At 34.8% G+C, this 17,038-nt stretch overlaps 1 protein-coding gene across 1 annotated transcript; it reads left to right on the top strand.

Moving 5' to 3' along the window:
• Window positions 1-13,031: 13,031 nt before the first annotated feature.
• LOC145565011 (thioredoxin H1-like) lies at window positions 13,032-14,198 on the top strand. The gene is made up of 3 exons (XM_081625152.1): window positions 13,032-13,430; window positions 13,538-13,660; window positions 13,798-14,198. The coding sequence occupies exons 1-3, from the start codon at window positions 13,065-13,067 to the stop codon at window positions 13,930-13,932; spliced, it is 624 nt and encodes a 207-aa protein (XP_081481278.1). The 5' UTR covers window positions 13,032-13,064; the 3' UTR covers window positions 13,933-14,198.
• Window positions 14,199-17,038: the final 2,840 nt, after the last annotated feature.

The following is a 17,038-nucleotide window of genomic DNA, read 5'->3' as shown; positions in this document are numbered from 1 at the left end:
CTTTGGGCGCCACCATGCTTAAGTGTATGATCACAGTGGGGTTCAAGTTTGGGATCATGCTTGAAATATTTTCTACAGTTTTTGGCAACTCAGTGAGTTGCGCGCTCCTGACATGCTCGACTCATTAAGATGCGCGCAGCACCCAGCGTGACTCAGAGTATAGCGCGCGTCACCTGACGGCGCGGATCTAAAACCCTAAACCTAGATTCCTATGCCTATAAATAGGGGTCTTCTTTCAACCCGAAAAAGGGGAGAAAAATCAGAATTCGAACCCTAGTATTCTCAAAACCCTAATCCCTTAAGTTCTCTTACTATCATACTACTTTTCTTTTCTCTTCCCAAATACTTTCCAAGCCTAATTGAATCCATTGAAGTCCTTGGAGGTACAAAGAATAAAGAAAGTCCATAAACGCATTATACGGAGATTTAACATAAAAGAAGAACGGTTAGTTTCCTGAGCACTTTAGCTAAATCACTTTTCCTTAATTGTTTAAACAACTTTAATTGAATAAATAGTGTTGTTTGATCACTTTAAACAAACTTTTAAAAAATTAATTCACATATTATTCTTGTGTTAATCAAGACTAGAATTTAAATAATTAATTGATTGTTTTATCACCTAAGTCAAGGCAAACATTGTTTATTTCTTGTTCTTTTCACGAATTTGAATAACAAAAGAATAACGAATTTTGCAATCTAATTCCTACGTGATTAATGCTTGTAAATAAAATCAACTAACTTAGTTTTTAGGAGTCACGTCGCATACATTGTTTGGTGATGAAATTGTGAAAAAGGAAGAGCTAGTAGAGGCATCATTAGGGCTAGAATAGTGATTCCTCCCTAAAAGGAACGTTATTTTAGTACCCTCGCTCCCGAACTCATTTCTTGTTCACGTAGACCAATTTGGGCATGGGTAAACTTACGATTCGTGCTAAATATCCCTTAAACTCTAATTGGGATAAAGGCATGAACGAGGTTTATGAGTTTTCCTAAAACTCATTGGTGACTCCTACTTGTTTCTTACAAAAAAGTGTAATGATAGAGTTAGTTCTAATTCTAGGTCCCAAAATAGTTAGGAATTCAAATCCTAATCCACCCTAATAAGTGTAAAGTCCTAGGATTTTAAAGGGCCATAGGCACCTAAGGAGAAAGATCCCCTACGATGGGAACACCCTCCTTACAGTGACGACTCCACTCGGGATTTAGAGGTTACAAGATTAGTTCTTAGTTATGATCCTAGTTTTTCAACACCGGGTTACCTATGGGGCTATGGGTTGTAACGATGGCTAACTTGGATAATCTCTAGTTAGAGAGCGAGACTTGAACGCAGAATATCTTCTTTTTTCACAAAAGTAAAAAACCAAACAAGCAACATTACATCATGCATAATCATAGCACACTTTAACCATTGGGGATTAGCTCATTGATTAGGGGCTGCCAACACCAGGCTTTAATTTCGAAATCAATAACAATTATCCTACCCATATCGCCAACAAAATGTTGGGAGGGTTATGTCATGGGTCAACACGTTGAGTGATTGATTCGTGCATCGTCTCTTAAGATATGGAACCCTTGGACACCCAAGCCTTGACCTTAGAATGGCATCGTATGATTTGACGGTTATTTTTATGTGCTTATGTGACTACATGAATATGTGCTTCGTGTCTAATCTAACTAATTCCAACTTGTTACCAGGTGGAACCTACCAGGTGGCACGCGCAACTGTCAAAGTTCCGCGGGCCCTCCAAGCCCAAGTTCAGAAGTTGCGTGCGGCATCTCCGCGCAACACTGTGTCTTGCACACGCCTACTGTTCAACGTTGACTTTGACTCGTTAAGAGCAATATCATACGGAGAAAACGATATTACCGCTGCAAGGTTAATCGTTAAGTAGGTGCTAAAAATATCTCTTTGGCTAACAACGTTGTCTAACTTAGTTACTTCTACTTTAATTGTCTTTTTTGTTTTTTTTTTAAAAAAATGCAAAAACATGTTTTTATCGTTCTTTATGCGTTTTCGCAAAAAATAAAATAAATAAAAAGAATTACGCAAGACGGAAAAATTGCAGATGTCACTCTTGAAGTTGCACTTTCCACCTTAGCACAAGATAGAAAAATTGCGCGCGATACTATTTTTTATTACGATGATTCGTTTACGTACTTTATAATCGAACTAATGACATTATTTTTATGAGGTTCGTCATTAGAAGTTGGCATCCCTTAATAGGACGTCATCAATATGTTATTCTTAAACATGCCTATTTTCGTGTGCATCATGTTTTAGTTGTAATTGATCAACCTTGATTTAAGAGTATAATTTATTTAGCTCTTCTATGGTTTAAAAAGAAAATCCCGAGAAACTTACTTAGGATGTTTGCCTCACACAAAAAAAAAATAGAGAGAAATAGAACGAAGAAAAAAAAAAGAAAATATTGTTCTTAAAAAAAAGGTATGATACGAAAAAAAAATTATTATTCTCAAAATAAAAAAATAAATAAAAAAAAAAGAGAGAGAGAAAATAATGAATGATAAAACCAAGAAAATGATTTAATTATTTCTTATATTTTACATTCGGAGACCATCATTCTTTTTAAGCAAATAGTAATATATTATCCTTTAAAGATGAGCAATATGAGAATCATATTTAAAAAAACGATATAGATCTCTATTGTAATCTAAATGAATAACAACTACCATAGTATATTTGATCATTTTAAGGAGTGTGTTTGGGTCGATTATTTTTAAAATTTGATGAGCATTTTTCAATCCAACTTTCTTGCCTTTCTCTTCTACCTTTTTTTGAAAAAAACTCATTTAAAATAAAATCCTTATATGATTACCTTGTTGAAGTCAACACAAATCATGACATTCCATTAATGATTATTCGTGAATTTTTTGACATTCTTCATCAACAAACTTGCTTAAAGGGAATTCGTATTACAAGGATTTTAAAAAAAAAAAGAAATAAAACAATCATTTTGACTTTGATTCATTGTTTGAATGCTTGGCAGAAAAGATTTAAGTGAACGCGCTCGATTTCTCGTGATACACATTACTAGATCATCTTCCACAATCGCGTTCTAGTCCAATCATGGGTGACAAAGCAGCATTAGAGAAACTTAGAGAGGAAATCCATAACCTAAAGGCCCTACGAGAAGAAGAAGCCCAAATGAAGGCTCATAAAAAAGCAGAAAAGGCTAAAATAAAAGCAGAAAAAGAAAAAGAAAACATTCTGAAAGAAAAGGCAAGAGCCGAAAGAGTAGATGCCTTGGAGAAACTTTTCCTTCGAGCTAACTCAGGGAATAATTACTTTAATTATGAGCTTGCACCACAACCTAGTGGCAAGACTCTCCCAGAAAAGTTCTTGACTACGGATTTGCCAACCTTTAAGGTTACAGACAATCCTTGTACTCACTTAATGATCTTTATTGGAATTATGGCATTGAAAGAGGTTGAGCATAACTTATATGCATGTAATTTTCCTCTTTCATTGGACCCAACTTCTAGATCATTGTTTTATAACCTTGATGCAAAACAAAATTCCACTTGGAGTGACGTTGTAAAAGTGTTCTTAACCCAATATGGAGATAACATCGAGCTCACAACTACCTTGTGCGATCTTGAATTGCTTAAGCAAGGGGAAGAAGAAGGCTTTATTGACTTCTTTTCCATGTGGCGATAAAAGGTTTCTCTTCTTTCACAAAGACCTCCAGATCATGAACTTTTCCCAAAGTTCATAGAAAATATGTCTCCACCATACAAGGGCCATTTACAATACCTTGGTTTAGACACATTTCAAAAAATTCTATACTATGAGAACATTAATTGAAAGGGACTTGATAAATGAAACTATGAATCATATAGATGGACTTGATTTTTAGAGAGGATTTCACCTACGGCGGAAATGGACAAAGCTCGAAGACATAATCTCAAGAAATTGTCAAGAATTCAAGATGTAGCACCCTAGGTCTTGTCTTGTTTCGTTCCTTTTGTTTTTTTTTTTTATGATAGACTAAGAGATTCGTGTTGTCGAATCTACTTATTTTGTACTCTCATTAATTAATGAATAAAAAAAATTATATTTTCAAGTACATCTATCTTGTTCTCTTTTCAATCTCTTTATTGTTATTGACTCGAATTAAATATAACGTATACATACAAACAGGCAATATCAAAAGGATATATCGAATAAAAAGAGGCCTATCTTGGGCCCACAAAGAAAGGATATGATGATTTCATCAACACATGAACTTAACAAAGATAATCCCATGTTCTTAATTACCTTAGAGAAAATCTATCTTTTTGGCACCCCTTTTCAGCCTCGTCGGTTGAGCCTTAGTTATTCAACCTACATTATTCCATACCTTGGGATGGGAATGGTGTAAATAGATATAAATAAAAAAATTGGGGGAACGAAACATAAGAAGGGGACACAAAGTTAGTCTAAACCCAAAGACCCAATGAAAAAAGAAAGAAAAAAATCATTCTAAACCCAAAACAAAACTTGTTAGAAAAAAAATAGAGAGAGAGAGAGGGCAAGGAAGAGGCACCTAATGTAGGAGTTGTCACACAAAGTATAAAGGTTTTAATTTGAGAAGCACCAAAAGTAAGGGATTTTGGGAGTATACTTGAGCCTGTCCATTCTTTATAACCCCCAGCCAAGCCACGTTACAACCTTGGAAAGGCCCTCCTTGAGGTAGACCTTAACCTTATACAAAAGTCATCATGCCATGAAAAAATGGCCAACCTTAGATCTTTGCACATATGGACCTACTATTGAGTAGTCATGCTGTAGGGAATATTTCAAGTCATCCCACACTTGAGCCCCACTATGATCATACACTTAAGCATGGTGGCGTCCAAAGGGAAGGAAGCTAGAGTAAAAGAGTCGCCAACAAGTTTTAGGAACTTGTAAACCGTTCACAGGGTGAAGGTTACACCCCTTAACGATCTAGGAGATCGTTAACTCCAATAGGTCTTGAACCATGACTGGAAGTTCGGGGATGAAGGTAGAAATCCAACCTAAAAGAGATTGAACTTGCCCTAAAATAGGCCTCTACTTTATTCTTCTCGTATTCATGTGCGCTTTCTGACTAACATACAATCAATATATTAACCCTAAACCTGTTTATCTATGTTGGTCGAATTTAATGCACAAATAAAACTATTATTGGCGATCACTTGAATTAAAATCATATTAGCCTAAACAAAATTATTAATTATCTTATTAAGCGTGATTTCAAGTACAAATTTCCTTTAAACCTGCATAAAAGGCGTGATCAAGCAATATAAATAAATAATATCATCATAATAATAACAATCATAATAATAACCATGACCATAATCATATCAACGCTGCGCTAAAGCATAATAATAGCAAGATCCTAGACATGATACCAACAAGATTAATAACAAATCCTAGCATGCAACTAAGCAATAAAGATCAAAGCTTTAACCCTAACATGATACTAACATGATATTGATATGATATTAGAAAGCATAGGAAGCATCATAATAAACATGATTCTAGAAAGCAATAATAACATCCTAACATGATACTAGGAATTAAACAAATCTAAACATGCTTTCTAAAAGAATAGATCAACAAGATTACATACTTTGATGCCTCGTGCCTCTTTCTAATAACAAAATACACGAGTTAGTAAACTTCAATAAAATAATAAATCAAAGAATTAAATTAAATAATTGAAATAGAGATTTGGGACCAAACCCTCAGAAGGTATCAAACCTTTCACGTCTAGGGCGAAGGCAAATTCAAACTTGGCTAGGTGTTTCTAGTGCTAACGAGTGCGGAATAATGTTTGTAAAAGGTTAGGCTAGAAAGAGGGAGAAAGAATAAGCTTTAGCCTAGAGAGAGAGAAGAATTAGAGAATTCTGGTTATTGATGAGAATTGGTTATTGAAAACGGAAGTCCAAGGACCCTATTTATAAGAAAATAGTCCGGAATCCGATATAAAAGAGTTTGAGTTCGAAAAGGAATAAAATAGCATCCCGTCGCCAGGCGACAAGCTTTGCGCCAGGCGCTGCACTACAACGCTAGGTGACGAACCTGTCGTCAGGCGGTGCAAGAGGTTTTAACACGTTTTCAATACAGAATCCACTTCTCGATAAAATTGAGTCGTAAAATCCGTACGAAGGCTAAAATTGTATTTTCATATAAAACACTTATTTTATTCCAAGTAAAACTCATATACATAATTATTAATCCTAATCCTACTAGGATAAAAAAGAACCTTCTGGATTATTCTTGAAGACTATAATCAATCCTAATAGCTTTAGGAATGATAATTTATAAAAGGCCCTCCTCTAGATCATTGGGCCGCATATAAGAACCAAATCGAACCCAGTTTAGTATTTTAGCCATAACTTCCTCATTATTCATCGGAATTGGGCTTATAATATATCGTTGGAAAGCTCTTTTCAAGCCCCATCCAACTACATATTATTGGACCCTTGTCACGGACTAAACTGAACTGTACTGGCTATTTTCATAAAATAGAGCAGGTTTTCGAAAACAAAAAGAAAGATTTTTTTATAAAAACTAACCACAACACTAGACTTTTCACACTTTCACTTCATTCGATAAATGATTCGACGCAAAAGGTATTCATCACTGGGTTTGGTTTTGGGGAGACACAAATGGGTGTCTACAGAAGCCCCCACTTTGACTGAGTTTGGAGAAACTTATGTTTCGAAAACGAAAGTTAAAGTAGCGATAGGGACGGAGAATAATTCCGAACGTTCTACGATCCTAAATCATTCTTTTAACGTCGATACCTGTAAACTAGCGTTAGTTAAAACATAAAATAGAGTTAAGAAACACGTATCTTGCATCGTCGAGCACACATCTCTGGGGTAACCTATTTTTGTTGCATTGTTGTGACGACCTCCCTAAGCTAGGGGATATCGCCCGAAGACCGCTCTGCTTGTAGCTACCTCCAATTTCCGCTGTGATAGTCTTCCGCAATCTAGGAAACACCATCAAATATAACTCTGCTGTAGTCATCCTTTGTCGTTTGTGACCATCCTCCGCAAGCTAGGGAACACGATCGAAGATAACTCTGCTTGTAGCCATCTTCAGTTGTTTGTGACAACTCTCCACAAGCTAGGGAACTCCGTCGAAGACCATTCTGCTTGTAACGATCCTCAATTATTGTTGCGATAATATTCTGAAGAAAATTACCGAAGACCACTACTTGTCGATCCTTAATGTTGCTTGAATTCTTCTGTTGTGATGCTTTGGGTGATGACAATCATCTTTTCTTCAGGAACATTTTTCAACACAGCACTTGTATGATGTATGACAATCCGATATAGGGAAAGTTGTCAAAATCCATTTTTGGGAAAAGTTGCCAATGCTTCGTAACAGTCTATCATAAAAACCTTGGTACGATCGACAATCCACATCTTGGAATATAACTCTTGAAAGCAATCCACCTTGGAAATTTTGCCATTTCTATGCGACAATCCTTTTAGGAAAATATTGCCACAATTGACAATCCGCGTCTTGGAACATTTGCAAAAAAGAGTCGATCGATAATCCTCTTTGGGAAAATTTTCCACTTACTAAAATGAATGACAATCCACATTGAGGAACCTTTGCCGAAATTTAGTAGAGACCTACGACAATCCTTTAGGAAATTTTGCCATAGGGAACTAGGTGTATGACAATCCAATCTCGGAAAACTTGCCAATGTATGACAATCTGAACTTGGAAAAAATTGTCAAACTGAGAAGGAGCACGACAATCCACGCTTGGAAACTTTGCCAGAGATGACAATCCAATCTTGGAAAAAATTGTCGTTGAAGAAGATGCGCGACAATCCATATTTGAAAATATTGTCAGTTTGGGATGACAATCCAATCCTGAAAAAATTGTCGAATAAGTGATGCGCTTGCTTTTGAACCGATGCCTTGGTGCTTGTAATGAGCCAGTGTTTAGGCGCTTAAGCTAAGTGTGACGATCGTCGTTAGGTCAACCACTTACTACGATTGTAATCGAGTCGACTACTAATCATGTCAATTTGCTTATAGGGGCTAACTGGCATACCAAAGAACCCAAAATTGATGTATGAGGTCTGCATAATTTAATATGGAGGCCATGTATCCTGTCGCTGCACTGACGCACGCTGGAAACCGCTATCGCCAAGCGACAGATGTTGTCGCCAGGCGACAGCCTTGTCGTCAAGCGCTGGAATCATGTTTATATTCGCAGTTTTTCGAAAAAAATCCGGGAATGTTCTTGCTCACTGGAATGTACCTGCATTTATATTTTAGACTATAGGACTTTGCTTATCTTTCTTTAGGGCTGACTTTGTGTGACTTTTTGCTATTTCCTGACTTGATGTGTAACTTGATGTACTCAAATCGACTCGTGTGCGTAGACTTAACTCGATGTGATAACACGACATGACTCAATGTAGCTCATGTGTGCATTGACTTGAAAAAACAAAATTTCGTCATTTTGTGGAGGGTACCGACTTTCTCCCGAAAAAGAAAGACGCGAAAAAGAATCGAAGTGAAGTGTTTGATGGTGCATGTTGATTGAGCTTAAACAAATATATGCGTTCGATACTATCTCTTAAGATGCAAGGAATAATTCATCTTAAGCTATCCTAGTTGACTTGATAATGGAAGTATTTAGGTAACTTAGGCACGGAGGCTAAGCACTTCATACTTCGTTATGCAATGATGAGTGATTTTGTGTCAAGATTTCATGAAAAAGGGTTCCTAAGGGAAGTATATTTGGTCATGTATATATGATGTGTGTGATAGTGACACTAAAGTTAGGCCACAAGGGCTAAGTGTGTAGAAAAGTATTTTGAGAAGAGTCAAAAGATGGTGACTCTTAGGCTAGGTAAGCTAACAATGTAGGGATCAAGCCCCCAAGTCTAGATCTAAATGGAAAAGGATGAGCATTGGTGATCTCTTGATATGATCAATTATGAATGTAAATATGAATGCATTTTTATTACGGTCGCACCCCAATGTGAGGTTGCCTACGTATCCGTTAAGAATCAGACTGAACGTAGCTCTAGCTGAACCTCGCACAAGTATGTGTATACCTCAAAGAGGTCTTTTAAGGGTTGTAACGTGGTTAGGCTAAAGGTTTGAAGAAAAAGTAGATAAAGGCTCCAGACCCTAAGCCCCCAAGGTGTACAACCTGGCTTTTGAATCTTTGTATCATTATGCTTGAGGTTTCTCACTTTTGAACTCTCTTTTATTTACATTTTTCTCTCTTTTTTGCTTTTGAATTTTTCATATTTGAATCTTTTCTATAAGTGTGGGCAATCCCGATCATGCGGTCTACCACTCACTTGGCATTCATGTTTTTTAGGCACGGTACCGAGCACTCGATAAGAGACGCAATCTGAGATGTGTTCATATCAAAGACATGTTCATGTCAAAGGCATTGGAACACTTGCCCTTTTGTACACTTTTTATTATTTCTATTTTTGCTATTTTAATCTTTTGAATCACTCAAGCCTTTTGTTCTTTGAAAATTGCATAAGTTGTACACCATCCCATCCCAATGTTAAGTAGATGTGGGTTGAATAATGAAAGGTCTATCGTTAGACGAGGCTCAAAGTGGTGTACCAAGAAAAGATTGTATATTTAAGGGTGAAAGGTATAACATGGCTACAAGAGGTGCCTCTAATCATGGGTATACCTTGTGCTTAGTTCGGAATGGATTTTCTTTTCTTTTTTTTTTTTAATGCAATGTAATGAAATAATCATATGCAAGAAAAGAAATGCTCATTTTATTAAAAGGAAAAAAGGAAAAACCTACAAAGTAAAGCTAAGGAAAATGCAGGGTGCCTATGCTAAACTTATTGGGGAAAGGAAGAATGAAAAAGAAATAGAAAAAGAGGTCATGAAATCTTGTCGTCGAAGCTCGCCTCTTGTCTTGTGCTAATCATCACCTGGTCTTCTTGCTATCTAGAGGCGATGGGATTTTGTTTGCTTCTATGAGATCTTGAATGAGATTTTGAAATCTATAGCATTCATCGGTGGTTTGACCATTTCCTTGATGGTACTTGCAATAAGAATTGGGATCCCATCTTGAAGATCACTTTTCTAGTGTTGGATCCTCGGTAGGGCAAGTAGGTTTGATTAATCCTCGATCATAGAGATGATCGAAAGCAACATCATAGGTCATTCCAATGGGTGTGAACTCTCTTTTGGGTTTCTTTTTAGATCCTTGATTATCCATTATTTGTTTTTTTTTTTTACAAAAAAATTACGACCTCAGAGAGACCACCTATTTAAAATAAATGGTCTCATTATTCAAAAAACAAAGATCACTCATTTAAAATAGGTGGTCTCATATGTAAAACATTTGGTCTCTTGTCCCTCTGTATATTTATTGTTAAACAAAAAAAAGAGACCATCTATTTTAGCTAGGTGGTCTCAGGTATTTAAAGTTAGACCACTTTTAATAAAGTGGCCTTTTTGGCCAAAGACACGTGTGAGCTAGAAACCACCCCTAAGATAGTCTCTTTGGCTATTTGATATGGTCTCTTTGGCTATTTTTGTAGTAGTGTTTGCTGTTATAATAAGCAGGATAGTGACTGCCTAAGCTAAAATTTACATAATGTGTTTTGTTGAGACTGTTTATCAAGTGTGGATGCAAAGAAATGCTAAGAACTTCAAGCAGAATTTGGAGGCTAAAGAAGTGACTATTAGAAGGATTATGTTTAATATAACTTGTAATTGTAATGGAGAAAAGAGGAGATGGTTAATTAGGTCTTAGTTGATGATTTGTTTTTCGGGCTTTGTTTGTTCTGGTGTTTGATGTTTTGTAGAGCGGTCTGTATTGCCATGCTTTTTTAAGCATGCTCTTTGGTTTTTTTATAAAATTTATTAATTGCCAAAACAAAGTACCAATCACATTGCGACATACACGTGTCACAATAACCTGTTCAACAGATAACATTCTATTTTGAGCAAATGTATGTCAAATGTCGTTCAATTTTGAAATAATCGAAGAGTAGTTGTATTTTTGGAAGATCGCTGAATAAGGTCATTTTATTCTTGACAATTTTTCCATTGAAATTTAAGCAACTTTAACAAATTTTATGTAGAGTTGTGACAGGTGTCAATTGGAATGTTCGGATTGGATTTGGTGAGGTTGTGTTGGGTCTATTTTTAAACTTGAGTGATGCTATATTATTTTCTAGGAGAGTCGAAATCTGAATCGGATATTATTCGGGTCAGTTTCGGGTGAGGTATACCGATCAAAGTGCGGGTCAGGCCGAGCTAAGACAAAAAAACATCCTAAATCTCGGGCCAAGCGGATAATTACATTTTCAACCCCGCCCAAAATGGCCAGGCCGGCGACCTTTTCGGGTCACTTTTATGTCGGCCCAAAAAAAATGCATAAAAATGTATTCCAATGCCCGTCCAAAATTTTTCATAAGTTGGGCCAACCCACCAAAATCTGCCCAAATTCAGGTCGGCCAGCAGACCAGGCTGACATTGAACAGCTCAAGGGTGTGGTTTTGACAACTATACTGATATAATCAATGACATTTTATTCACATGTCAACTATTAACAAGTAATACCTAGTAGTGTGTGTGTATATATATATATACATTAAGTCATTCTCTAATCCTTGTATCCTTCTGTATTTCTTCTAGTAGTTTGACCAACGTAATTCATAATAGCCTAAGGCACTATTCTTTTGAGCTTCTGGGAAGAGCGGAGCAGAGCAGGGGTCAGCAGAGCAGAGTAGATTTCAGGATAGCATAGCAGAGCAGAGCAGAGCATATTTCAACATTATTATTAATACTATTATTAATGTTATTATTATTAATGTTGTTGTTATTATTATTATTATTATTATTATTATTATTATTATTATTATTAAATTATTATTATTATTATTATTATTATTATTATTATTATTATTATTATTATATTATTATTATTATTATTATTATTATTATTATTATTATTATTATTATTGAGCAGGGGTCAGCTCAGCAAAGCAGAGCAGAGCAGATTTCAGGATAGCATAGCAGAGCAGAGCAGAGCATATTTCAACATTATTATTAATACTATTATTAATGTTATTATTATTAATGTTGTTGTTATTATTGTTACTACTACTACTACTACTTATTATATTATTATTATTATTATTGAGCAGGGGTCAGCTCAGCAAAGCAGAGCAGACCAGATTTCAGGATAGCATAGCAGAGCAGAGCAGAGCATATTTCAACATTATTATTAATACTATTATTAATGTTATTATTATTAATGTTGTTGTTACTACTACTACTACTACTACTACTACTACTACTACTATTATTATTATTACTATTATTATTATTATTATTATTATTATTATTATTACTATTACTATCATTATTACTATTGTTATTACTATTGTTATTATTATTATTATTATTATTATTATTATTATTATTATATTGTTATTATTATTATTATTGTTGTTGTTGTTGTTGTTGTTGTTTCTTTTGAGTGGAGCAGAGCTCAGCAGAGCAGAGCAAAGCAAAGTAGAGCAGAGCAGCTCTAAAGAATGGGGCCTATGTTTATTTGATATTGATTTATCTTTTAATTCTAAAATAAGTTATCATTCAACAAAATTATCTAGCAAAGAATCTTTCCTCCCCTCTTTAGCCCTACATTATGAAAATTCAGGCCAATTCACTGATTCTAATTAAAGGTTTATTACATACACATAGATCATATGGATCATATATTAGATTCACGAGTTTTCTAACTTTTTTCCTGTCAATTAATATGAAGTATTCCCGTCTTTTAAACGAGGGAATCAACTTAAAACGCGCAACAAGCACAACTGGAACAATATGAAGTTTAGGAACAATATGGAATAAGAATATAAATAAAGCAAAAAAGGTAAGTTATATGCTGCAAAATTTCAGCTATAAAAACCCCATCTGCACAACATTTTACCCAAATCAAACCAAAATCTAGAGCAATCTATTATTACATTACTAGTACTTACAATTTGTCTTTTTATTGATCAACAATCGAAAGACTAAAAACAGAACTAGAAATGTATTCCTTTAGAGAAAACAGAGGACCTGTTAGAACTGCAGTTGCATCTCCTGTTTCATTTTCTGCTGCTGATAACCATCGGCACTCTGCGAATCACTGGTCTAACAACTTCGGAGAATTCAGGAAAACACCTGATCATTATGCTCCTTATGCTGCAGTTCCTGCAACTCATTATAATCTGTCCTCTAACAATAGTTTTGCTCAATCCTCTTTTCCTGCTACCAATAATTCATCTGTTGCTGCTGGTTCTGGTTCTGGTTCTGCTTTACATTCGATAGCCACCACGTCGAAGGAGATCATTTCTTTCCACTCATCCACCAAATGGAAAGAATATCTTCAAGCTTCTAAGCAGTCCGACAAGCTGGTTAGTGAATATTCGTAATAATAATGTGACAACTATATCTAGATGTAGATAGTACAATAACTATTTTGTGTATATGGGATTCTAACTTTTTGCTTCATTGTTTTAAGGTTGTGGTATACTTCACGGCTAAATGGTGTGGACCTTGCCGGTCCATGGAGCCGACTATCAAAGAATTTGCTGCTAAGTACAACAATGTCGAATTGGTCAAGATTGACGTGGATGAATTATTTGTAAGACCCTTAGCTTAGACCCCCTTTTCTTAGCAAACTTGTACATATTTTTCATGCTTAATCTTGCAAACATAAAAAGCTTTCCTTTATTTATTTGTACACTTTGCTAACTTATTCTATTGAATGAATGTAAACAGAATGTATCGTGTGAGTATGGAATACAAACAATGCCAACATTCTTGTTCATGAAGAATGGAAAACAGATCGATAAGGTTGCTGGCGCAAAGACAGAAGATCTTCAAAGGAAAATTGAGAAACACAGAGCGAATTGATACCTAGAGTACTTTTGTAACTACGTGTTACGGAGTATTAAAAATTATTTATCATTCGAAGATGAGTTAGGTTGGCCTATTTCGAAAGCTAGGCTAGCGTATTATTTTACGAGTATTCATTTTAGGGATTCTTTATTGATTACTTTCTAGAGTTGTGTCTTATATTCAAATTTAGCTTAGGAACATTTTTCTTTCAATTTCCCACATTTGGGACTGCTGTAGTACCTCATATTCAAATGAAGAATTGCGTTTTGAAATAGCAAAGTGTCCATTCATGATTATTGTTGAGCTTTAACAAATTAACAATTAAGCCGCAAAAGAATGGATACAGAAAGGGGTGGAAAAAAAAAAAGGCATGATACAATGTCACACAAAACATAGAGGACACTAGTACACCAAACTAATATTGTAATAAATTAAATTATGTACACTTTATAAATATATACAGCGTAAGATATTTGAAAGACAATTGATACAATTGAAGCATGAATATGGTTGTTCAAAATGAACACTAGCATATTATATACTTCATCCGTTCTTTTTTTATTGTACCATGAGAGATTTCACGCTTGTCAATACGTTACTTTAGCTATTAATATATTCATTTATATTTTTGTAAAAATTATAAAAATTTGATATTTGAAAAGTGAATTTCGAGACGAATATAGCTAGATCCCACGTGACTATATTTTTCCTAATGAATAAATCACAAATGATGGTCAAAGAAGATTAATTGGATAGTGTAAAAGTCCTAATGGTGCAATAAAATAAAAACGGAGGAAGTATATATACTCTGTAATTAAATGTGAAAATTTTAAGCTATAGGCGACTGTACCATATTTGGTACAGACAAAAAACGTGGAAGAAACATGTAGATGTTTTGTAAAAAGCATACAATTGTTTGTGAAGAATACATAGTTATTTTGTAAAGAACATCCAGTTTTATCTTCTTTTTTTTATGTCTAAAGAACATGACAATATTATGTAATGAACTTTATATATACCTAGTTACCCACCAGGCCACCATAATTTAAAGACAAAATTCAAAATATTTGACACTAAGCAATGAACATTATGTCACGAATAAAAGTACATTATACTGTTCTTTTCACTCTTTTTTGGTGTAAATATATTCTTTTTTACTCTAAGTATATGTTCATTACATTTTAATAGTATGTTCTTTGCATTACAACTGTATATTCTGTATACTTGTATAATATGTTCTTTCCACGAAATACCTGCGGAGCACGCATTGATGTCCTAAGTAAGTTATTTTTAAATTTTCAGCTTAAATTATGTGTCTAAGTGTCTTATGAAAATGATGAACATGTCTTATTGAATTATGTATTCAAGCACTTGCTAAAAATAAATATAAATAAATAAAATAAAATAAAATAAAAAGTGAATCATTAAACAACACACTCCTTTTACTAGGTAACTGATAGAGTATATAACATATTCCTGGGGCTTAACCATCAGCTTTAGCTTTTGGTTGAGATGATCCTCTAACATGGTATCGGAGCCAACGTGACATAGAGGTCACAGATTCAAATCTCATCCACCCCTCCTTTAAAGTGGAATTAATTCACGCCGGGTATGAAAGGGAATGTGCTGCATCCACATTTCAAGCCCAAAGGGCCTTTCATGTGAGGGGGAGTGATAGAGTATATATAACATATTCCTAGGCCTCAACCATCAGTTTAAGCTTTTGATTGAGTTGGTCCTCTAACAGTAACGCTCTCTTTTGGATATGAATGTATGAACTTGCCCTCCTAATTAAAAGGTCCCCTTTTACTTTAATTTTATTACTTCCTCCGTTTCTATTTAGTTGACATGTTTAATTTAGACACACATATTAAGGAGAGGAGAGAGAGTGAGAGAGAATGATAAAGCAACTAGGGTACACTTAAAAAGCAAGGTATAAAACTTACCCAAAAAGGAAACGTGTCAATTGAGAAAAATTTCCTAAAAAGGAATATGTGCCAACTAATAAAAAACGGAGGTAAGTATTAAATTTCCTTATACTTTACCATGTGCAACTGTACCTCCCTATCCCCACCACAAAGACGATATAATTTAAAATATTATTTAAAATTCTGTAATATCTCTTCACAACTATCGGACTATGGACGACAACAACCTTGCAACACCGGAGCATTCGTCAGAGCATTTGGCACGTCATCTAATGTTGCTTTTTTTAAAAAAAAAAAAAACAAAACAAAACAAAAGGCTGAAAAATTTTTGAACTCCAAGGAGAAACATGAAAATTTTGGAACTTCAATGGAGAAATGCCTAGAATTTCCGAATCCCCTTGGAAGAAAAGAAATGCCTCAAAATTTCGGATCTTGCAAGGGGTTCCAAAAATTCTAGGTGTTTTTCCCTTAGAGTTCCAAAATTTCCAAACATTTTTATGTTTAATTTTTTATCTCTTTTCCTTTTCGACCAAACATAATTCCTTATCTTGGTGGTTGTTAGTGTAGATCTAGTGGTGTGTGGATGTGTTCTAGGATTTTTTTAAAAAAAAATTGAATTTTATTGATTTTAGAAAAGAAAAGTGTGTGAATGTTATGCTTTTATTAGAAAAGTGATGAATTAAAAAGTGGAGTAACAAGTGAAAGATGAAAGGATATTGACATACTTTATAAGAAGGGGTAAATAATTCCATTCAAATTAAAATAGAAGCGTTACCCGGTAAAAAGGGAGCAATGTTTATACAAGTACAAGAGGCCGCCCCAATTGATAAATTTGATCAACGCTTTTTGTTTATTAAATGGTTCTTTTGTAAATAAGTCAAACAGTATTAATTGCCAACTCATGGATACACTGTCAATTATTATTGCGTGGCATTTAACTGAGGCATCAATAAAATAACTCTGTCATAAATTTTCCTTCCTTCATTCATCAATGGTGGCCATAGAACCACCACCACCACCCTAACCAAACATGAACCTCTACGAAGACCATCTCAATTCCACCCATAACCCACCGACGACATCACCATTGATGGCTTCGCCGCCAAATTAAACTAAAACCCTATGAATAAAGGGTTAAACTAAGGGCATTGTCAACCCCAAAGGGTATTGGTGACCATCTTCTCCATTGAAGT

The sequence above is a fragment of the Chenopodium album genome, chromosome 1 (genome assembly GCF_948465745.1).
Source record: "Chenopodium album chromosome 1, dcCheAlbu1.1, whole genome shotgun sequence".
Classification (NCBI taxonomy): domain Eukaryota; kingdom Viridiplantae; phylum Streptophyta; class Magnoliopsida; order Caryophyllales; family Amaranthaceae; genus Chenopodium; species Chenopodium album.
The sequence above is the reverse complement of the archived record's forward strand: the minus strand, read 5'-3'. Positions and strand labels throughout refer to the sequence as shown.

Coding starts and splice junctions, on each gene's coding strand:
- LOC145565011 (XM_081625152.1), top strand. CDS start 13,065: ATGTATTCCTTTAGAGAAAACAGAGGACCTGTTAGAACTGCAGTTGCA. Junction 13,431..13,537: donor CTAAGCAGTCCGACAAGCTG/GTTAGTGAATAT, acceptor CATTGTTTTAAG/GTTGTGGTATACTTCACGGC. Junction 13,661..13,797: donor TTGACGTGGATGAATTATTT/GTAAGACCCTTA, acceptor GAATGTAAACAG/AATGTATCGTGTGAGTATGG.